Here is a 23243-nt window from a genome sequence, read left to right on the forward strand (position 1 = left end):
CAAGCACAGCCCCACACTGACTGCTCTGGGCTGTGCAGGCATTTGTGCTTCTGCCTGTCTCACACACACACACAAAAGTCTGGTGTAGTGCTGCCCTCAGGAAACCCCCCCAGCCTTGCTCCACCTAAAGCCTGGAATTTGTGTTTGTTTCCCTTGGGTTCAGGGTCAGGCTGTGCCTGTGTCCAGCCCAGAGGCTCAGAAAAGCATTTCTCCCATCCCACTGCAATCTGCTGCTGCAGACAGGACCCAGGCTCTGGTGGCACTGGGAGTGAACAGCAGAGTGTTTCCAGGGACTCTCTGAATGAACACAAGTGTCCAAAGAAACCAGCACAAGTGTCCACAGAAGTCCCAGTCCTTCATCTCTGAATGAGCTCGTTCAGCCCAGGAAAAACTGTCTGAGTTTTATTTCCATGGAAGGAGGTTTTTCCCATTTTAACACCAGTTTAGTTCCAAACTGGTTTCTTCATTTCCTCCTCCCAATTTCCCTGAAGGACACTGACAGGGACCATGGACACTGACAGAGATCACAGAGTTTGTCCCTTGGCCATACAGCTCCTGTTGTTTGGCAGCACAGGAGAGGTTCATTAGAGCCCAGGCTCCAATCGCAGGGCGCCCATTGGATCAGCACTTGTGGGTACAAACTGACCTTGGGCTCAGGATGCAACTGGGAGCAGAGATTTCCCTGCCAAGTCTACAGTGAGTCAAGCTCTGGAGAGGAGATTGTGCCCCATGGATGGGATTCCAGAGGCTCCCTCAGGTCCCCAATATGAATCATTCACTCTCTGCAAGTCCCTGCCAGGAGGTTGTAGCCAGGTGGGGGTGGGGCTGTTGTGCCAGGAAGCAGCAGTAGGACAAGAGGGCTGGGTCTTGAGCTGTGCCAGGGGAGGTTTCGGTTGGATATTGGGAAGCAATTTTTTCCCCAGAGAATCATCAGGCCTTGGAATGGGCTGGGCAGGGAGGGGGTGGAGTCAGTGTCCCTGGAGGTGTTGAAGGTGAGAGTGGATGTGGCATCAGTGCCATGGTCTGGGAAGCACGGCGGGGTTGGATCAAGGGTTGGACTTGATGATCTTGGAGGTCTTTTCCAACGTGGCTGATTCTGTGATTCTCTGATTCCCATTCCTATGGCAGCACATGCTTGAGGCTCTATGCCCAGGGTGATAGAGGTGTCTGTCCATATCTATCTCCAAGGTTAGTGTGTAAATGTGTGATGTTAGAAAAGCAGGCTGAGTTCTGGGATGGTTGTAGAAGGAGAAAGAAGGCTACAGCTCCAGTGCAAGCAGGCAGCCCTGAGCTTGCACATGATGTCCCCTCCCTGCAGGTTCCTGTCCTTGAGCCCAGGCCCTGAGGTGAGGCTGAGAAGTGGCGCGGAGGTGAGGCCAGAGCTGTCCCTGAGGTGAGGCTGAGAATAAGTGCAAGGCAGAGGTGCTGCTGAGGAAGGAGAGCCCCGTGGTGGGGAAGAGACAGAAGCTGTGAATGCCCATCCCCAAGAAGGTGCTGTGTCCATCCCCTGTGTGCCAGGTGAGCTGGGGCTTTGCTGCAGAGCTGCGGGCGCTGATTTGAGCGGCTGCAAGTGCTGAGATGGTGGCACCCAGGAACACAAACTGTGCCTGGCCACGGAGCCTGCAAGGAGGAGCAGAGAGAGCCCTGGCAGTGTGGGGGGCCAGGTTGTCTGTGTGCCTTCCCCTGCAGGCCCTGTCTGTCCCTGCTGGGCCCCTGTCCATCCCCATCAGGTCCCTGCCCGTCCCCCCCGGGCTGAGCTCCCCCCAGGAAGTGCTGTGGAGCTGAAGCTGCTGCCATCCCCCCCTGCAGCCGCTGCCCCAGCCAAGGGAGCAGCAAAGGCAGGGCCAGGAGCAGTGGCAGCAGCAGGGGAGCCCTGGGGGGGCCGGGAGGGTCTTGTGTGGGTCAGGAAAGAGGCGCTGGGCACGAGGCCGGGGCTGTGCTGAGCAGGCCCAGCCCTCACATCCCCCCAGCCAACGCCGGCTGCCCGGGGGGCTTGGGAGGGACCCCCATCCCGTGTGCCCCACACTGAGCTGGCAGAGAGAGAGCCAAGGGACAGGGCCACGGGCAGGGCCACGGGTGAGGGACAGGCAGGGCCATTGCAGGGCCCCGGTGAGGGCACAGCCTGTGGCAGCAGAGCTGCCCAGGGCCGGGGGCAGCCGGGGGTGTTGGGACCAGCCAGTGCTGGGGCCGAGCAGAGCACGAGGCCTCTTGCAGACCCCTGGAGCAGCCTCCCACTTGCCAGCCCTGCCCTGGTGGGGTGACACTGTCCCCTCCCTACAAGACACTCCCCCTGAAATTTTCGGGGGGGCCTTTTGTGTCTGTTCCTGGTTGCTGATTGATGCTGGGGACCTGAGGGAGCCTTTGCAATCCCATCCATGGGGCACAACCTACTCTCCAGAGCTTGACTCACTGCAGACTTTGCAAGGAAATCTGTGCTGGCAACTGCATCCTGATCCTGAGGGCAGTTTGTATCCCTGAGTGCTGATCCAGCCTGGGCACCCAAGGGATCCTCTGCCATTCCATCCATGCAACAGGAGTCACCCTGCTGCCCTTGACTCCCTGCAGAGGAACAAGTGCCATTTCTCTGTTTGGGAGAAGCCAGATGCTGCCCCTGGGCCATCAGAAGTGGTGCTGAAGCCTCTTTCAGCCCAGCCCAGGGTGCAGTTTTCTCATCCCCTCACCGAGTGCCCACTCCCCCAGCTGGCACTGACCAACCAGGGTGTTTGGCACACGTGGTTTGGTGGTTTGGAGAAACAACTCCGGACTGGCAGGGGGCCAGATAACCTCGAGTAACAGTCCTGGAGAGTTTTAAATGACACTACATTAATACAACTTTTGATTAGAATATAGCAACTCAATCAAGTGCTCATGAAATGACCTCACTTCCATCATCCTCCCAATTAAACACCTTTTTTCGGGCTGAATCTGCTTAAATCTCGGTGGTTTGGGTTTTTCTGGGCTGAATCTTGGTGTTTTGGAGGTTTTTATGGACATAGGATGCCAAGTGAGTTCTAAAGGTGGACTTGGGCAGGAGGAACCCCCAAACCAACGCGCTCAGCCCTTGTTTTCCCCCATCAGGATTTGTCCTTCCCAAAGCTTGGGCAGATGGAGGAGGAGGCTGCAAGGAAGAGGAAGATGCCTTGGGCCCCCCAGGCAGGTGAGGAGGAAGTCAGTGGCCCTTTGGGCGGGTGTTGTGCTGGCTCTGTCAGCCGAGCATGGCCCCGGCTGCAGGACAACCCCGCTGCCGCCGCCGTCCTGCCGGGGCCGGAGTTGGGGGGATGTCCTTGGCCTTCCCTGTGGGCCAGGGGCAAATCCCCTCCCTGTCCTTCTTGCTTCCTGCCCCAGGCCCCGAGCTGAGGACGGAGAGCCCGGAGGACAAATCCCCCCTTGAGACCCTGGTGGGAGAGGCCGTTTTGAAGGGCTCCTCGGCGCAGGAAGGCAGCGGGGAGGAAAAGGCCCAGAGATCCCCCCACAGGAGGGGCTCCAAAGCCATCCCAGGGTGCTCTGAGGAGGAAAGAGCCAGCCTGTGCCGGGAAGGTGGCCAGAGCTTGAGCAGGAAGTCCAATGTCATTGTCTCAAGGCAACCTCCCACTAGAAAGAAGCCTTTCAGGTGCTTGGAATGTGGGAAGAGTTTCATGAACAGCTCCCACCTGATCCGACACCAGCAGATCCACACAGGGAAACGGCCCTACGTGTGTAGGGAATGTGGGAAGAGCTTCAGAGACAGCTCTGATCTCCTCAGCCACCAGCGCATCCACACTGGGGAACGGCCCTACACGTGTGGGGAATGTGGGAAGAGCTTCAGTGACAGCTCCAATCTCCGCACCCACCAGCACATCCACACTGGGGAACAGCCCTACAAGTGTGGTGATTGTGGGAAGAGCTTCAGGCAGAGCTCCACCCTCCGCTCCCACCAGCGCATTCACACCGGAGAACGGCCCTACAAATGCTTGGAATGTGGGAAGAGGTTTATGACCAGCTCACATCTCTACACGCATGAGCGGACACACACGGATGAGAGGCCCTTCCGCTGCACCGACTGCGGGAAGGGCTTCAACCATAACTCCACACTCATCAGGCACCGGCGCATCCACACCGGGGAGAGGCCCTACAAGTGTGGGGAGTGTGGGAAGAGCTTCACCCAGAGCTCTACCTTGACCTCACACCAACGGACCCACCGGTAAGGGAAGCCCTTCCAGTGCCAATATAGTGTGGGAGTGCAGGGCTTGAGGCATGTGGGATTGAATGGACACAGAGAAAGAACTAACATTCAGAAACATATCTGCTTCCCTGTCTCAATTAATAAACCCCAGAGTTTGACACATTAATAATATCCATAGGAATTGTGATTTGACTATATATTGTGACAGGCACATGCACGTGTGAGCATAAGGACATAGGAAATAGGTGTAGTTTCTGCAGTTCTTGTGTTATGGGTGAGGGTGGAGGGGATTTGAGCTAAAAATTGTCTGAACATTTTGAGAGTGCAGAGACATCTGTCTGACCATCACTAGGTATGCTTTGATTTTAAGGCAGAACATGTTAAAGAATGCAGTAACTTAAAGCCAGCTGCAATCTTGAATTTTTGCTCTTTCAACAATAACAATAGCACTAATAACTACTAATAGTCAATGAGCTAACAGATGCAATAAATGTATCTACTCATTTTGACATATGTGTCAGTTTATTATTTTTTAATGAATCAGGTCGTTCATAACAGGAAATCTCCCTCCACCTCTGATTAAAATGTAACATTGACTAAAGGATTATAGAGTGGACTTAATTTTACTGATTGTTTTAACAGTTGTCACAGCTGTTGGAAGAAGGAAAGGCAATTGAAACACTCCAAAAAAAAAGAGGGGAGGGGAGAGTGGGAGTAGTTTAATAAATGTAAACATGGTCTCTGAATGCCAAACATAAAAAATTGAGCAGATCTGTAACTCCAGAAAGCTGTTGTACACTAGGTACTTTTGCTCACTCTGTTTCATTCATTTGAACACTTAGCTGTTTCCCTACTTTCTCCATTTAAAAATGTGCAACAGCCTTTAAATGTGGAACAGATTCAGCTGTTCATGTGCCTGGAGTTTCATCTTAGAATGCAGCTGATAGAATACTCAGCTGACAGGAAATAAAGGTTATGTAGAATGGCTGTAACATTTCAAAAGTGGACACAGGTGTCACATCCTGTGAATGCTGCACTGCAGTGATGGTTGGTGTACATATTTTATGTTTTTCTAACTGTTCTCATGTTGTGATGTGGGAATGGTGTGTGGAGTTCCCCTGCGAGTCTGTCTGGGTTATGTCTGTGTAGGGATGAACAGGAGTGTGTGTGTAGATTCACATGCCCGTGTGTTTGTGTGTGTGCGGGGGGATTCTGTGCTGAACCTCAAGCTTGTGTCAGCTTCGCTCTTTAAAATATTTTGGCATAGCTTCTAATTGTTGAAGAGTTTTTTAGAAGTGTCTTTCATTTGTAAAGGGAGGAAAGGGGTGGACTGAAGGACGCTTCTCTTTGTGGAGTGGGAAGCAGACGCGATTCTGCTCCACGGTTTCTCCGAGCTTTGAAGGTCTTTAACCTCATGCATTTGTCTTATCAGACAGCTGTTTGCAGTTGTTCCTAAGAAATAAAGGCCAAGTTGATATTGCAGCCCTAAGCTCTGGGCTCTGTCCGTGTAGCCGGTGTGTGCGGTGGCACACGGCTCTGGGGGGTGCAGCAGCCCCCAAGCGTGGGGGAGCACCCAGACCCTGCCTGGGCTCTCCCAGGGCTCTCCCCTTGGGCACAGGCAGGCCCTGGTCCCTTCTTCCTTCCCTGTGTCCACTCGTAAGGCTTTGCTCTTTTAGTTCTGACAGACTGCTGGCAAGTTTGTAAATCCTGCAGAAAGGATAAAGGGTTTGTGCTGAAATGCCCCTCTGGCAACTCTTCCTTTGCTGGGGCTTGTCCCTCTGTTAGTGCTGGGAGCTCATTTTAATGTCTTTATGGTTGTGCTCCTTTATTGACCGAGCCTGGTGCATTTCAGGGTAATTAACCCGTGTGATTAGCAAAGCCCTTGTGGGTATCCATGAATTCTCTGGAAAGGCTGATCATTTTTTCCATACTTTTTCCCCCTGTTTTTTCCTAAGGCACACTGTCCTTTTCCAATAGTCCTTAAGCTTTAACATTTCCCACAAATTTCTCTTTAGACTGAGGCAGGTAGAAGGACATCATCCCCATAGTTCCATAATAAAGAAGAACTATTGTCTTAACAAACTGTTTTCAAAGATGCTGATGGGAAGCAAAACAACTGGCAGAATCTGTGGGGAACAATTTATTTAATCTTTTTTTTTTTCAAAACACATGCTTAATGATAAGAAAAGAGATAGCTTTTTTGTGTGTGTGCGTGTAGCTGCATTAGCTGTTGTGAATATTTTGAAGTTCATATTTTATTCAGATTTCAACTTAGTTCATAGCACTTTGGGCATTTAAAATTTTTGAGCCAGCAGAAAAATACTTGTGCTTGCACTGCTGAGAAAAGATAAGGGCCACCTCATCAGCCAACTTTTGCAATTAGTTTCAAACCCATGGTGCTATTCATCAAATAGAGAAGGTAACTTGTCTATGATAATATTTAACAATACTTGAAACCTACTTTGCTTAGAGTAGCTAAAAAGTCTGTTCTCACAGCTGTGTCAATCCAAATGTTATGCTGCTCTTTCTGTATGTTACAGAGCAAAGTTAAGATAGAAAAATTATGGTATAAAAATATAGATTATTTATGAATAAGTGATGTGATTATTCATTTTACAGAATAGTTTTTAAAGAACTGACCCTTGACTACTGGGAGGTTGCTTGCACCTCTGTGAAAGTGTAAGTAGGAATGAAAGAAATGCTTATTTGAACCTTTCGAGGAAGTAGATCAAATAAGTATTTTTTGCTTATAATAGTTGAAAGGCATCAGATAAGCAGTGTCATAGGTTTAGATTGGCCCCCCCTGAGAGGCTGGGGGTGCTCAGAGGTGATTGGGTGCCAGGACAGTGTTCCCTGGAGAGCCAATCACTGTCCATGTTGTTCACTTCTGTTAAAAATCATATATCACAGCACCGGAAGCTGTTGGCAGTTCTGTCTTGGTTGCTTTGCTGTTGGTGTCTGCTGCATGTAGGTGGAGAAGGCCAGGGGGTGGCTGGGCTCCCTCTCTCCCCTCCAGGGGGAAGAGGGGAGCCCTGTGGCCCCCCAACTCTGCCTGGGCCGGAGTTGGAGGCAGCATTTGGAGGTAAGAGGAGGAGGCTAGGCCTTCTTTCCCCCCTTGTGCAGCTGTGGGACACTTGTATAACTGGACCAAGCTGCCTGTGGCCAAGACTAGGGGGCTGTTTTCCCCACACACACTGCATTTAGGCTGGTGGGGGGTGGATTTTAAGGCTCAGCTTTTAAGCAGAGCCAAGTAGACAGGCTGATAACAACTCAGATTGGTGCTCAGGAAAGGAATCCCAGGCAAAATTGGATACAGGCCAAGAGAGGCTCGGGAGTTGCCCTGCTGAAGCTAACTGGGGGCAGCCGAAAACTGACTTGGAAGACACTTGATAAGCTGAACTACACTGCAGCAGCCTATGAGCCGAGGTATGAGACTGAGAAAGAAAGATCACACAGCAAAAATGACACAGGACGGAGGAAAAAAGACTCAAAGTTACCTTCTTGGACTTCGTGAGGAGAAAAAAACTGCAACAAAGAGCTGGAGCTTGGTGAGGGGAGAGCGTTCGGGCCCAGAACACTCTCACGAGAGAGAGACTGTGTTACCCAGCAGCCTTGAAAGGCTCTTCCTGGACTAAAGTTAAAGGGAGGGGCTTAAAGGACTGATAGAAATGTAATATATTTATATATATATATATATAGCTGCTTTTAGTTTGTACAGTATATTTATTTGTGTAAATAAATGTATATACTTCCCCCTTCCCCTGTAGAAGCCGCTAGCCTGAAAGTTTCTCTCCGGTATTGGGATAAATTGTGGGAAGGGGTGGGGAAGCCTGGAAATTGGATTTTGGATTTCTAATGTGGCTCAAACTGCCACAGAATAGGATATGGCAAGTCCTCCTGCAGCCATTCCCAGGCACTGGAAGGACAAGGCAGGGATTGCAGAACCCCTGTGGGAGGGAATAGAAGGGGATGTTGTGTGCCCAGACTTTATCAAGGCCCTTGACATGGTCTCCTGTGGTCTCCTTATGGCCAGACTGGTGAGAGCTGGACTGAAGAAGTGGAAGATGTGGTGGGTGGGAAGTTGGCTGAATGAAGACTGATCAGCCCTTGACCACCAACAAAGAAGATATTTCCATATAATGGGATAAAATGCATTTTCAAGTGCTTTGTGGATGACTCCAACTTTCAGGAAGCCCTTGAGCAACCTATCTTGATTTCAAGACAAATATTGGGGCAGGAACTCCAATAAAATGAACTCACTCCCCTTTTATTCCCTAGCAGTAGAAGGAGACAAAATATAAGGATAGTATAAGTGAAAAAATAAGTTTACTGACAAGAAATATATCAGCAAAAACAACAATACCAACAGAACAGTTCAAATCAACAGTAGAGAGAGAAATTGCCTCCTCTCTCCCCCCATTCTGAATGCCCTCTTGTAAACAGATAAAAATGGTGATCAAAACCTGCTTCCCTTCCCACTTTGCATCCAGGGGAACAAAGAAATAAACCAAAACCATGGGAAAGAGGAGACAAGCAAAATATGAGAAACTCTCTGGTCTGAGATAAGCTGTGCTGCCCAAGAACACGCTGACTCCAGAGGTGTCCAAGCGGGGCAGAGCCGGCGACTCCGGTCCCTGCGGTGGCGGGGGGGAGGCAGCGGCTCTGCTTGATTCCATGGAGTTCTGGGGAGGCACAGTGGCCCCTTGGTTTCATGAGGTTCTCACATGTCTCAGGGTTCCGTTTGTTCCAAAGAGATCCCACATGTCACAATGGTCCCTTGGTTCCATGAGATTCCACAGTATCCCTGCATTCCTTTGGTTCCGTGAGGCCCTGCAGTGTCACGGTGCCACTTGATTCCGTGACGTTCCAAAGAATCAGAATGGCCCCTTGATTTAAGGCCAACTGCACATGGGGCTGCCTTGGGGGGAGTGTGGGCACCCAGACAAGGGAGTTGTCACCCCCCTGGACTCAGCCCTGGGGTCACCACATCTGGACTGGTCTGTCTGTCTGTGAGGTTCTCCATTCTGGAGGAATGAGGAAGAACTGGAGAGGGTCTAGAGGAGATCTGACAGGATGGAGCTTTTCTCCATATTGGAAATAGAAAGAAATCTCCAAAAAGAATAGCATGGAAGGTTCAGACTGAAGGTAAGGAAAAAGAAATGTCACTCAACGGGAACTCTTGTGCTGCAAGAGGTCACCCAGAGGGAGTCAGGATCAGCCCATGGCTTTATGTTCCAGGGAACAGCCAGAGCTGGTGCAGAGACATCAGGGAGGGTCTAGAAATGCTGCTGGGAGGGGAGTGGGAAAGCAGGAGGGGTGTGTGCAGCCTGCAAGGCCAGAGCAGCAGCAGGGCCAGGGCAGGACAGCCTGCAGGAGAGATGGCCAAGGGCTCTGGCAGGGCTGCAAGGCCCAAAGGCACACAGGCCTTTGTCCCCTTGCCTCTGGCAACTGCCTCTGCCACTCAGGCCACCACAAGCAACTTGCCTGGCAGGTTCTGCACTTGGTTTCTGCCTCGCCTCTCCCTCAGCAGCCTGGCAGGGGTTGCCCAGTTTTGGGCCTTTGTTGTTCCTCCCCCTCCCATCCCACTGCCCCCCAAACAGCCCTGAGCCAGCTGGGAGGGACAGGATCTGCTGGGCCAGGGCCTGGGGCTCAGGCCTTGGCCTTTGTGCTCCACAAAACCAAGGCAGGCTTTGCTCAGCATTGCAGGGGCCTGCCCAGAGCCTTTGTCTGCCTGCACTCCTGGCCTCCAAGGAGCTGCTCCAAGGAGTCCCTGGGGAGGCTTTGTCAGTGCCTGCCCTCAGTGGGGCCCAGCAATGCTTCAAGGCACTTGCAGTTTGGCTTCTGACTTCTTCAGCAGCTTCTTCAATCTTCTCTCAGTACCTCAGGGTCATGGGCTGGGTTGCAAACACACCATGGGGCTCATTAAAATGCAGAAATCCCTCAGGATCTCTTTGTCTTCCTTTAATTGTCTTCAAGGCAATTGCAAAACAAGTCTTCAAAGTTTGTACTTTTTTTGTTTTAATTCAATTATGGACATTTTTTAGTTCAGAGGAGAGGTGATAGAGGTGTTCTCCAAGTGATCTTGATGCTGAGTGTCTCCTCAGGAGATCCACACTGACCCTGGATGATCAACCTTGCTCCTCACCCCCCAGCCTCACCAGTTCTGCCATGGCCCATCTTGGACTGACAGCTGATGCAGCTCCAAACACACCGTGGGACCCATTAAAACACTGAAAAACAAATTCTTTTCATTCCTTTAATTGTCTTCAAGTCTTCAAGACTTCTACAGCTATGTTGCCATGGGATTTATGGTGCTGAAAAAATCTCCCGGAGCAGTTAATTAGGGGTGAGATAAGAAAGGGTTTATTTGCCAAGGCTAAGATGTTACAAGACGCGTGCCCCTGTGCCCGAGAGGTTACATTTTATAATACCATCCATCCAATCCCAGATGTGTCCACCCTGTGACCTTTACTCTGGACCGCCCTGGGGTCCACCTCCTGAAAATGGGTCTGGGGTGTATTTCGGGACCACCTACTTCATCACCTTCACCATCATCAGAGCACAAAGGATACATAGTTACCTAATTCTTGACTTCATTTTGTTGTTCAGGCCCTGATATGCTGTTCTGTCAACTGTCTAGGCCTTGCCTTGACAAAAGACTAAACATTTCTGCTAGATTCAGGAGTAGGGCTGATATAGGGAGCATAGAATGGGGTAAGAGGGTTAAGGAATGTGTAAACAAGGGTGCTACAGGGAAAGGGATAGGGACAAGGGACAAGGGATGCTGCTTTTAGAGTCTACCTATAAAACTTACAAGGCTTGCCAATATTAGAAAAATAAAAAAACCATTAGGGGCTTAAGGCATCAGTCCCCCCTTTAGAGATTAAACAAGACTCAAAGATCTTGTTCAATCTCTACTACTTATACATAGCACTAATCATATAACAAGCTATGCAGTTTTTGTACTAACATGAGTGGCTGCTCTATTCATATTCAGCTTGGTAACTATGAAGTAAGTTTGTGGAAATAAACTTAATGAAACATCTCTAAGAATTATCTAATATATAATTTAAGCTCGTTGCCAAATTTCAGCTAAATCTATAGTGCAAATTCAGCACTCAACTTATAAAGAATGTTTGATGCATTTTTTTAATGCCAAATGTAAATTTAGGTTTTAAATTTAATTCATAGTTCCTGGCAATACTAAGCAATACAAACAAGAGAAGCAAACTTAGACACTATTTTAACAGTCCTTGTAACAGTCCTTGCTGCTCTACTCGTCTCAGGAACAGAGGTTTTTCTTCTTCCTGGGTGAAATTCAGGGTCCTTGATGATAACTTGGTCCATGTTGGAGATGGTCCGTTGGACTTGAAAACAGTTCTTTCTATTTGGCTTGCAGGAGTTTCAGTCTCAGTGTTTAACATAAACTCAGTCCCTGGGCTGGAACAGATGAGCAGGAGTGTCCAGCTTCACAGACTTAGATGACATGATGAATTTCTGCAATTCCTGCAAAGCAGATCTTAAAACATTAAACAATTCTACAAATAAATGTCCTTATGCAACCAGGGAGTCGATGAAGTGTGACTCTCTGTCTGATGACAATTTCACAGGAATTTTGGATCTTGGAATTCCTGTATTTCAATCTTCTGAGAGAGGACTTGTGCTTTTATCACATAAAGCGATTAACTGCCAGTCACAGATTTAACAGGCCAGTCAAGAGCTTACCTGAAGCAGACTGCATCTGGATGCAAAAAGCACCCTGGCAGTGCCAGTAGCTCACCACAGAGAGCTTATACTCTCTGGACAGATTCTAGGCCTTACCGGGGGCAGGTTGTCCTGTTCCAACCTGTTCCAGACTGCAGTCAATCATCTTTACCTCATGGAGTAGTCTTACAGGGACTCCTTGCCTCCACAGATAAAAGCTTCTTTACCTGTTAAAATAGGTGCATTTATAGATATATGAATACCAACGAAGCAATAAAGCTAAGAAAGCATTCTCAGCAAACTATTTAAGCAACTTAAACTAATTATTCCAACAACGATGTTACCAGATTGTCTCAAGGATTGTAAGCAATGGTGCAAACCAGATTTTTTGGACCTTATTGGAGAGTTCACAGAACTAGTGCTGTTGCAGTGCTGTAAATTCCTGGTTAGCAGTTAGAACCAGGATCCTCATGATGCAGTGTTGAACATGCTAGAGCAGTACCACTGCTTTACAGAAGCTGTGATGGCATCCAGGCAAAGGGTCACTGTGCTTTCTCGGCTCTGTTGCCTTTCTTATCCGTCCTTCGTCTCAGTGCAGGATTTCTTATGCAAATTCAGGTTCACATACATTCCTAGATGACACTAGATAAAAGCATCTTTAAAACATAAATAGATAAACATGAAAATTCTATGGACTTTTTGTCAAACTGCTTTTAGGAGAAATTCTTCTACAGGCTGTAGAGAGACATAGATGTTTACAAATTGTCGTTGGAACAAGATATGCGCAAGTATAAACATTGCAAGTTTTGAAGCAATTCATGTAACAAAAGCAAAAGCAATATAAGCTTTCAATTCTTAGCAATTAAGCTAACAATAAGCGAAGCTTAAAATAATATAGAATAGAAAGTAACAAAAGAAACACAATAATTAAAATATATGTATGTGTTTCTGTACCACCTTTTGTAGAGAAGCAAGATTCAGGATGGGAACAGTTCCAGGCATAGAGAAAAGCATACAGCAATTGGCAGGACTTTCATATGGACTTTACTGTTATTATGTGGTTTCACTGTATCCATGCTACACAGTGCACAACTGCACATGCCCAGGCTTCCTCCTCCCCCTTTTGCCTGTGCTCTGTTCTGATTTGCTCTCCCATTAGTCTGTCTGATAGCCCACCCGATGTTCTGCCCCCTTCCCCTGGCAGGACAGTTAAGAATGGGGCGCACGCCTGAATAAACAAGTCTGCTTGCACCCTTCCTCGTGTCCTGTCCCCTCTTCCTTTCGGACCGCGACAACCTTTAGTGCAAGTTAATTTTCAATTGTGTCAGAAGGCCTTTATCTACTCACTCTTGGTCTGGTGTATTTCATTTGCAGTTAAGACATTTGTCTACTCCTGCATAAAAGTTGTTCTCATGGCTTCTCTGCTTGAATTTTAGTGGTACAGCTCCAGGCCTGCTTGCTGGAACAGACTGTCTGTGAAGAGTTAACTTCTGACACATTGTTAGTCTATATTTAAGACAAATCAGTATTCCCCTCTTACTGAATTAGGGTAGGAATGTTCTTTCACAGGTTATGAGCCTGTGGCAGTTTTAAAAGACAGGGGATGCAAGGGTTAGTAGATAGTTTCTTTTCCCTTAGATAGCTCCCACAGTTTTCAAAGCATCACCTTATCATCTTATGTCATATATTGCACCGGCGGGTTTTAGTTTTTGTGTTTGCCGGGAGTTTACACTGATTTTGTGTGTGATGGGAGGGTACGGATTATGCAGGTTTGGGAGGGCTGGAGTGGAAGCAACAGCTCCGTCTCCGCCCCCAATGGCGCAGCCAGAGGGTCCCGTGTTAGGTTGGGCTGGGACACCATTCTAGGTGTCTAGCCACAGACACCATTCTAGGCTCTCTTGCAGCCTCTGCACCCCAGCCGATCTCTTGTTCGCAGCCGCTAAGGTGTTATGAGTTGTTCCACTCGTGTTGGCCACAGCTTTAAACTTCGGGATCGCTCTCTGCTCTAATTTCGCTTTCTCTGTCCCCGGATCTTTTCCTGTCACATGCATTCTCACTGTATCACACACAGGTAACACTTTTTTCTTCACGGCACCAGCCAGTTCCGTCGCCGTGGTAACGGCCATTCCAGAAGCCTCCCCTGCTCTCTGAGCCGGGAGTTCTGTTGCCGCGGCAATGGCTGTTCTTATAATCGCCTCTCCGCCCACCGTACTAGTTTTCTGCTTTCTGTTCTGATATACTGCCCAAGCTATCTCTAATAATTTCCTCTTTATATCGTTTGTGGAATGTCCCACAAACAGGTATACCAGATGTCTCTTTCCCAAGTCTGATTCTAAATCAATATCAATATATTTTCTAACAACATCTTTCAATCTGTTCAAAAGCTCTGTGGGCGACTCATTTGCTTTTTGCCTGGTTTCACACATTTTGACCCAACTCATTTGTCTCGTCTTTTCCTCTACAACAGTACAGCCTGCCGTGTTTGCAGCAAACTTTGGGGTCTCTCTTGCACTCGGGGCATGCAGTTCCGTTCTTACAGCTTTCATATCGCTATTACTACCGATAAAATCAACTGCTTGAGCACCCATCTGTGGTGCTGGGCTACTCGCTCTCACAAACACCTCTACTTTTAGGGCCGTCGCCCCCCCTGGGGCCGACGCGTTCGCTTCACTGTCACTGTCTAGATCAGCGACTCCTACACCTGCCGCCGTCTCTGCACCGGCCAATTCAGGCGGCGCTTCCCTTGTGACCTCTAAAATTTCTTTTGTTTCTACAACAAATGCCGCATCTATAATAACTTTCTCTGATGTTACTACACCAAAAGCAATCTTACTAAAAGCTGACTTTTCAGCCTTCACCACTCTGTTACCGATACAACTATCAACTTCAGCTGTTACTTGTTCCTCTACTTTCGAGCTCACTTCTGCTGTTGCTATGACAACTTTTTCTGCCCCGGCAAAGCTACTAGCTGCTGCAGAGCTACAAACTGCTTCCCCGCTCACTGGAACAGGCAGGGCAGCCCCCACCCCCATTGCCCTTGTGGGGCCAGGAGTTTCTCTTGCTGTTACTCCTGTTGTAATCAAACTAGATGTTCTTTCCGGGCTAGCCAGCTTCGCAGCATCTGCATAACTCTCGCTCTGCTCTGCTGCACTGCAAGCAGCTTCAACAAAAGCTTATTTCACCTGCACCTCTGTGCGTACTTCAACTAAACTGACAGAACTTGCTCCCACTGGATCCGAGCTAACTTCTCTAGAGGCTTTAGTTTGCCTAATCCCTCCTGGTGCAGCCAGGTCCGCACCAGGGGGTCCGCCGAAGGCTCCTGTCTGCCCAGCCAGAGCTGGTCCAGGAGCCGCTCCTCCTGCAGCTCCAGCCTCTCTGGGGCTGTTTTCTCTCCCATCGGGTGATATTAACACATTTAAATCACCATTCCTCGTGTTTTTAAATAAAACTCGTGGGATGGGGGTAGTTTTAACTTGATCTTTTCTCTCTTTTTCTAACTCTACTTTTTCCTTCTCTCTTGAACTTTTGTTTTTCTTATCTCCTACACCTAATTCAGGGCGTATTAACAGACACAAGAACAGCTCTGCACATCGAATTTCCTGCCACCTCTGTTCTACATGAAGAAATGAGACCAATCAAAACACTGTACCTAGTTCTAACGGACCAAATTCCGGCCATGCTACTCCTCTGATTTGTCCAAACAATGGCCAGGCATCCATACACAGCCTACACAGTTCTTCCTTCTTTAAAGTTGTTTCAGAACCAGCTAAAGTCTTCCAATGTTTCAAAATCATTCTCAGGGGGGATTCCTTAGGGATCTCAACTTTTGAATCCACACAACCCATGCTTGTAAAACAAAAATAAACCACAGTCACACACTGGGTTTCGAACTTGCTACCTTTAGGTTACAAGATTGTTTACCATAACCCCTCAGCTATTTACCAAGTCGCACCGACTCCAGAGCCCCACCGGCTCTTCCACAGCGTCAGAGCACCGGAGGGCATCCCCTCCAAACCAAACAGCCCTAGGCTGACCCGCTCTGACCTGGGTAACTGGCAAACTACCCATTCACCTCCTGAAAAGTGACTTTCGTGACTATTCCAAGGGCCCAAGTCTTTTAAGCAAACTTTTCAGGAACCCGTGTTCCCTATCCCAGAACACAAAACACAAAACTTTCCTGCAGCTGCTAACTAAACAAATAGGTACCGTTTCCTTATTCGCTCTTTTCTTATCTCACCTCCGTGCTCCGTGCTTGCTTCCGTGGGTTCTGTGGAGCTGGGCTTCTCAGACCAGGGCGGGAATTATCTCAGATAAAAGCCGGCTTGCTGAGGAATATTCCTGCACGATGAAAGTTTCCAGTCTGAAGAAGTCCCGGTCCAGGTCTCCCCAACGTACAGGTCACCAACTGTTGCCATGGGATTTATGGTGCTGAAAAAATCTCCCGGAGCAGTTAATTAGGGGTGAGATAAGAAAGGGTTTATTTGCCAAGGCTAAGATGTTACAAGACGTGCGCCTGGCGTGCCTGAGAGGTTACATTTTTATAATACCATCCATCCAATCCCAGCTGTGTCCACCCTGCGGCCTTTACTCTGGTCCGCCCCGGGTCCACCCCCTTAAAATGGGTCTGGGGTGTATTTTGGGACCCTCCATTCATCCCATCTTCATTATCATCAGAGTACAAAGGGTACATAGTTACCTAATTCCTGACCTATTCTGTGGTTTAGGCCCAGATATGCTGTTCTGTCAACTGTCTAGGCCTTGCCTTGACAAAAGACTAAACATTTCTATTAGATTTGGGGCTATGAGTGATATAGGGAGGATAGAATGGGGTAAGAGGGTTAAGGAATGTATAAACAAGGGTGCTAGAGAGAGGGAAAGGAACAAGGGACAAAAAGCGGGGGGGAGATTGCGGCTTTTAAAATCCACTTCCACTACTTATAAAACTTACAAGGTTTACTAATATTAGAAAAATAAAAAAAACACATTAGGGGCTTAAGGCATCAGTGAGAACAAAGAGAGCCCAGGCAGCAGGGGCTTCCTGCACTTCCTGAGTTCCTACAGACAAGTCCTCACCTGCCATCAGAGCCCTCACAAGCTGCAGAGCCCCAGGCAGGTGACTTGGAGATCATTTGTCACCTCCATTGGCCATCGGCCACCAACACACAACATCTGACCCAGCCCTCAGTCCCTGAAGTCCCAGTGGGTCTCTGACCTCCCTGCACTGTCTCCATGGACAAACAAGCAAAGCAACAAGACTTTGGAGAGTTTATTCCTTGGACTTCTTCTCAACACCAGTGATGGGAAAAGACCTCAGCCTTCAGGAAGTGCCTGGAGGGGAACCCCTTTGCTGCTGGAACTGCTGTTGTGGAGCCCAGCCCTGTCCCAGCAGTGCCCAGGGCCTGTCCCTGCCTGTGCTCACAGGCCTGACCCACAGCAGGACAGTGACTGAGCTGCCAGAGCACTCAGACCTTGGGCACGGACAGGAAAGGAGAGGGTGGGAGTGCAAAGAGAGCAGCTCTGAACAGACCCAGTGCTGGTGCTCCCTGGCAGTGCTGGGACTCTTTTCCCCTCCAGATCTGCAAACATGGAAATGCCCTCCAGCTTCAGAGGAGGTCTTGGAGAAAAGATCAGGGAAAAAATTTGTGTCCTTTCTTCCACTCAGAGATTTTGATTCCTCATGTAAAAACTAACAGAGAGAGGATGTTTGACAAATACCTTGCTGCACAAACTTTTATTTTGCTTAAATGCACACAGAGCATGATTCCTGATTAGTACATTTTGTGGGTGAAAAAAAAGAAGTAGAGAGTGAATTATATGGGATGAAGAATAAAATTTCAGTGTTACTAACATTAACAGACGAACAAAAAAGAAAAGCCCACCACCACTATCAAAAGATTTAGAAGGCAGGCTGGGCCCAAAATAAGTTCCACAATGAGTGTTCTGCAGCAGAAAGGATGCAGTTTATTGCTTCTCAAAAAACACGTAGTCATCATTTTCCCTACTGTATCCTTGAGCTCCTGGTTCCTGAGGCTGTAGATGAGGGGGTTCAGTGATTGAGGCACCACCACGTAGAGAACTGACACCACCAGGTCCAGGGAAAGGGAGGAGGTGGAGGGGGGCTTCAGGTAGGCAAAGGCACCAGTGCTAAAGAACAGGGAGACCACGGCCAGGTGAGGGAGGCACGTGGAAAAGGCTTTGTGCCGTCCCTGCTCAGAGGGGATCCTTAGCACAGCCCTGAAGATCTGCACATAGGAGAAAACAATGAAAACAAAGCACATCAAAAACAGAAAAGCACCAACCCCAATGAGCCCAATTTCCCTGAGGTAGCCTGAGTGTGAGCAGGAGAGCTTGAGGATGTGTGGGGTTTCACAGAAGAACTGGCCCAGGGCATTGCCCTGGCACAGGGGCAGGGAAAATGTGTTGGCTGTGTGCAGCAGAGCATTGAGAAACCCAGCGGCCCAGGCAGCTGCTGCCATGTGGGCACAAGCTCTGCTGCCCAGGAGGGTCCCATAGTGCAGGGGTTTGCAGATGGCAATGTAGCGGTCGTAGCACATGATGGTGAGGAGGGAAAACTCTGCTGACATGAAGAAGTCAAAGAAAAAGAGCTGTGCAGCACAACCCTTATAGGAGATGGTTGTGGTGTCCCAGAGGGAATTGTGCATGGCTTTGGGGACAGTGGTGTAGATGCAGCCCAGGTCTGTGAGGGAGAGGTTGAGCAGGAAGAAGCCCATGGGGGTGTGCAGGAGGTGGTCGCAGGCTACGGCACTGAGGATGAGGCCGTTGGCCAGGAGGGCAGCCAGGGAGATGGCCAGGAAGAGCCAGAAGTGCAGGAGCTGCAGCTCCCGCCTGTCTGTGAATGCCAGGAGGAGGAACTGGGGCATGGAGCTGCTGTTGGACATTTGATGCCTCAGAGTATGATTTTCTGTTGAGGTAAAAAAGGCAGAACTGAATTAGGCCAGACTCAATCAGCAAAACATCTTGCATGTCTCATAGCAATTCAACATTCAGGGCCTCTTTTCAGGAAGATCTCTCTGCATCCCTCTCCCCGAGCTCTGGGGTTTGCTGGCTGAAGGGGGCACTGAGAGCAGGGACCCTGGAGTGGGCTCCCGAGGAATCCTTCTTGCTGTGCAGTGAGAGGCCACTTGGAGCACAGGGTGACCTCCAATTAAATGCACTTGTGATGTATCAAAGTGTTTCCAGAACTGCTGGTCACAGTTTGCCCAAGGGCAGAACAGAGGGAGGAGATTTGGGGGACTTGATTTTGTTCAGTTCCTCTTGCCAGGAGTGAGTTTGGATGGTTGAAATCTCTGACATTTCTAATGTGCTCCAAGGGAAATCTTGTGAGTCCTGAGAGGCAAAGGGATGGTCTCTTGGTGCAGAGACAAGAGCTGGCCATCTTTGCTGTTCACAGCTGCCCCTGGCTGGCAGCTGGGAGCTGAAGGGGGGTTGGCCCTTAGGAATTCCCTGCAAAAAGAAACAAGGCACTTCTGGGAGCAGAGGAATCGTGGTTCAAAGAGCACATTGACAGAATCCTTGCCTTTCCTCAGGATACCTGATTAGGATCTCATCTCTATCCCCCCAGATTGCCACACAGAGGGATCATTGCAGCTCCCAAGTACGGCTGCCCAGAGCATTTCCATGGATTTAGCACTGAGGACTTTTCTCCATGGGGATCCTGTGCAGCACAGAGATACTGCTGTGCCCTTCTGGAGGGCACCTGCAGCCCTGCAGGACACCCAGGCAAACAGCTGAAGACCCTGAAGGTGCCTGGAGGGCATTTGGGCACTTGGCTCCCACAGACACATCCCCACAGCAGCACCCAAAGGGGTTGTGTCTGGACAGAAATCTGCCCCCTCCAAACCCCACACTGGCTCAGAAAAGCCAGTGGTGAGAACAAGGAGAGCCCAGGCAGCAGGGGATGGCAGGGAAATGCCACAGTGCTGCTGCCAAGGGAGGAGGGACACAGAGAGACAGCTGGAAATCAGGGCCTTGTCCTTGCCTGGGCTCTGGCTGCTGCAGGGCAATGCACAGCCCAGCCCCCGTGGGTCTGAGGGCACAGGCTCTGCTTAGGTTGGGAAAGGAGCCCAGGCAGGAGCTGCTCAGGGAAGGGGTCTGTGCCACAGGGACAGCAGGGAGGGGGCCACATCCCCCTGCCCAGCACTTGTGGCAGCAGCTGCCTCTCCCTGCCTGCCTGTCTCTGGGTGAGGAGCTGTTCCTGCCAGCAGCCCCTCCCTGTGCCCAGCTCAGCTCCCTGCCAGTGCTGCCAGAGCCATCCCCAGCCCAGTGCCCAGGGGCAGATCTGCCTGGGCAGGGGCTGCAGAGCAGATCCCAGAGACCCTGCGGTGGCTGGGAAGGGGGAGGTGTTCTGGGGGGATGTGCTTCCTGAGAAGGGCCCCTGGAAATGGCAGGAGGTAGAGCTGAATCTGTGAGGAGCCCTGAGCCTGCAGCTGAAGAGCCCTGCCCAACCCTGCCCTACCCTGAGGGGTCACTCATTCCACCCACCCCTTCCCCCTGCAGGGCTGTGGCAGCTCCTTGGCCGGGCTGAGAGCTGAGCCTGGCAGGCAGCAGAGTCCCTGCCCCAGCACACAGAGCCCTGGGGGCAGGACCCTGCTCTGCCCCACAGCCCTGGGCACCCCTGGCTGCACCCCCACCTTCCCACCCCACAGCCAGCCCTGGCACAGGGAACCTTCTGGCCCTGGGCCTCTGAGGGGGCAGCAGCAAGTCCTGCTCTGCAGCAGCTTCTCCTGCTGCACCCCAGCAAATCCAGCAGAGCCATCCTGACAGCTCCTGCCACTGCTGCCATTTGGCAGCTGGCAGAGGCACTTGCAGGAACTCACCTGCACTGCTCTACAGACAGAGCCTGACCGTGGCAAAGGGCTGGCAAGGTTCCTGCCCTGAGCAGCTCTGCCCTGTCCTCCCACTCCAGGATCCCTTGAACCTCCTGCTCACTTCTTCTCTCTACCCTTGCTGCCTGCAGCTCCTGCCCTGCTCTGCCATGTGGCCACTTCCCCTGCACTGCAGCAACTGGGAGAGTGCTGCTGAAAGATCCTAGAAGCTGTGGGATGTGGCACCTTTAGGAGATGCCTCCAGGAAGGCAAGTTGAACTTCCCTACAGCCAGAGAATTCTTCCTTCAAATCCTGGGAAGGTTTCTCCCGTAGTAAGAGCTCAGTCACCTCCCAGCCCAGGCTGCCTCTCATCTCTCTGCCTTCTCTCCTGTGCCCTGGGTGCTGCAGGCAGTGCCCTCAGCCCTGCTGGGCTGTGCAGAGGAGCTGCTCACCAGCAGAGCTGTCTCTTTGAAGCTCTTCTTGCTTGCCAGGAGCTCCCTGTTTGCCAGTAGCCCAGCCCAGCTCAGCACAGCAACAGCCCTGGGTATTTTATGACCCTCAGGGGACATTGAGGTTGTTTACATGAGACTCAGTCCCTGAGAGGAAGTTCAAACAACTTCTCAAGAAGTCAAAGTGAGATTGAAACACTAAAGTTTCTTCTAGTGCTAATGCGTCTCATTGAGGGACACAACTGAGAAAGTGTCCCCAGGTTCCATTTAGAGCAGAAAACTGCAGACAGTGATGACAAGGATGGACAAGCAAGGGAAAGGTGGCTCTGATGCTGAGGAAACTTTGACTTGTTTTCGTTAATCTCAAGGACCAAGCCCTGACCCCCAGCCCCTGGGAAGGCAGATCCTGTCCCTGCCTCATTCCTCAGGGCTCTTCCTGGGACACTGGGATGTGGAATGTGCAATGCCAAGGGCAGGACCATGAGGTGGCACCTGCCAGGCTGCTGAGCAGGGACAAGGAGAACATGAGGCCCCAGGGCTGCAAGGGGCACTCCCCTCCTCCTGGCATCAGAGGCACAGACAGCAGCCATGGCCAAAGGCCTGCAGAAGGTGGCTGTGTCAGGGCCTTTCAGTTTCTCCCCATCCCTGTCTCCTCTCCAACCCAGGCTGTCCTACGGTGTCCATGCCCTGCCCCTTTCCCTGCAGGCTGTCGTCATCCCACTGGCTGCCCCACCTGGCTGGCACCTTCCTGCACTGACATCTCTGCGTCCTCCCTGGCTCTTCCTGCACACACAAAGCCTTGGGCTCATCCAGACTCCTTCTTTGTGACATATTACACCACAACACTGACCTTGGAGGGAAATTTCTGACTTCTTGTCACCAGTCTAGGCCACCCCAGCTGCCCTTGGTGGCACTAGTTCTTTCTTAGGCTGTTTTCTGACAGGAAGAAAAACTCCACCAGCTCTGACGCCCCCCTTCCAGACCTCTCAGGCTACTCCTATACTGTCCTCAATCTTCACACCACTGACCCCTGAGTCCTCAGCCTCTGTATACGGGTCATGTGCTTGAGGCCCCAAATTCCTTCCTGGGAGATCTCTGGGACCTCTCCAAGGTTTTGGAAGATTACAATAGAGTGCTCTTATCCCATGAAACACAGAATGACACTTTTTTCCAAGGGTTGTCTTGGCAGAATGAGGCACAATATCTTTAAACTTTCTGGCACAAGGGAGCTCTGAGCTCTGGGTACCGAGGGAGCTCCAAGTGCCAACCACTGGAGTGGGAGCTACAAATCATCAGGGCTTGTGTTCTTTCGAGGGCCAGACACTGGTGAGAGTGGGGTGTGTATGCATATGTAAGGACTTGAAGGGCACAATGAACTGTCTCAAAACACTGTCAAAGCAGGAAAATCCCATAAGGCACCACAACACATAAGCACTGGTGGCAAACAGGAAGGCATTTAATTCCAAGGCCTAAAGGGAGGTGAAGCTTTGGAAGTAGCCCCCAGGACAGAATTGCACTGTGCAGAGTGTGGGAAAGAGCAGACAGCCCCAACAGGAAGCCAGGGCTGGTAAGGCAGGTCTGGGGAACCCATCCAGACAAAGATTCCCACCTGCAGACTGGAAGCACACCGGGCAAAACTCCCACTGTGGCAAGCTGTGGGAAAGGAAGCAAGTCCTTGTACAGGTGCCAGCCCAAGCTATGGGAACAGCATCTACCCCCTTGATTCCTCGATTCCACAAAGTCCTGATATTTCTCAGGGTTCCTTTGGTTCCATGAGGCCCCACATATCACAAAGGCCCCTTGACTCCATCAGGTTCCACAGTGTCACAATGGTCACTTAGGCTCAATAATACCCTGCAGTTTAAGAATGTCTCCTTGATTCCATGGGGTCCCACAGTGCCAACATGGGCCCTTGATTTCTTGAGGTCCACAGTGTCCGGGGGTCCCTTTGTCTCCATGATGCTCTGCAGTGTCACAGTGGCCCCTTGATTCCATGAGGTTCTGAAAAGTCTCAGGGTTCCTTTGGTTCCATGAGGCCCTGTAGTGTAACAGTGGCCTAGTAATTCCATGTGGTTCCACACTGTCCCAGGGTTCCTTTGGTT

The 23243-nt window shown here is 50.2% G+C and overlaps 2 protein-coding genes across 2 annotated transcripts; one reads left to right on the forward strand and one right to left on the reverse strand.

Annotated features, from left to right (window-relative positions):
- Positions 1–1275: 1275 nt before the first annotated feature.
- On the forward strand, positions 1276–4846 carry LOC113960481 (zinc finger protein 239-like). The gene is made up of 3 exons (XM_027670088.1): positions 1276–1518; positions 3079–3157; positions 3346–4846. The coding sequence occupies exons 1-3, from the start codon at positions 1474–1476 to the stop codon at positions 4182–4184; spliced, it is 963 nt and encodes a 320-aa protein (XP_027525889.1). The 5' UTR covers positions 1276–1473; the 3' UTR covers positions 4185–4846.
- Positions 4847–17658: 12812 nt separating this feature from the next.
- LOC113960480 (olfactory receptor 14J1-like) lies at positions 17659–18765 on the reverse strand. The gene has a single exon (XM_027670087.1). It carries the CDS (start codon positions 18763–18765, stop codon positions 17716–17718), a length of 1050 nt encoding a protein of 349 aa, XP_027525888.1. The 3' UTR covers positions 17659–17715.
- Positions 18766–23243: the final 4478 nt, after the last annotated feature.

The sequence above is a fragment of the Corapipo altera genome, unplaced genomic scaffold (assembly GCF_003945725.1).
Source record: "Corapipo altera isolate COAL_440 unplaced genomic scaffold, ASM394572v1 61479, whole genome shotgun sequence".
NCBI lineage: Eukaryota > Metazoa > Chordata > Aves > Passeriformes > Pipridae > Corapipo > Corapipo altera.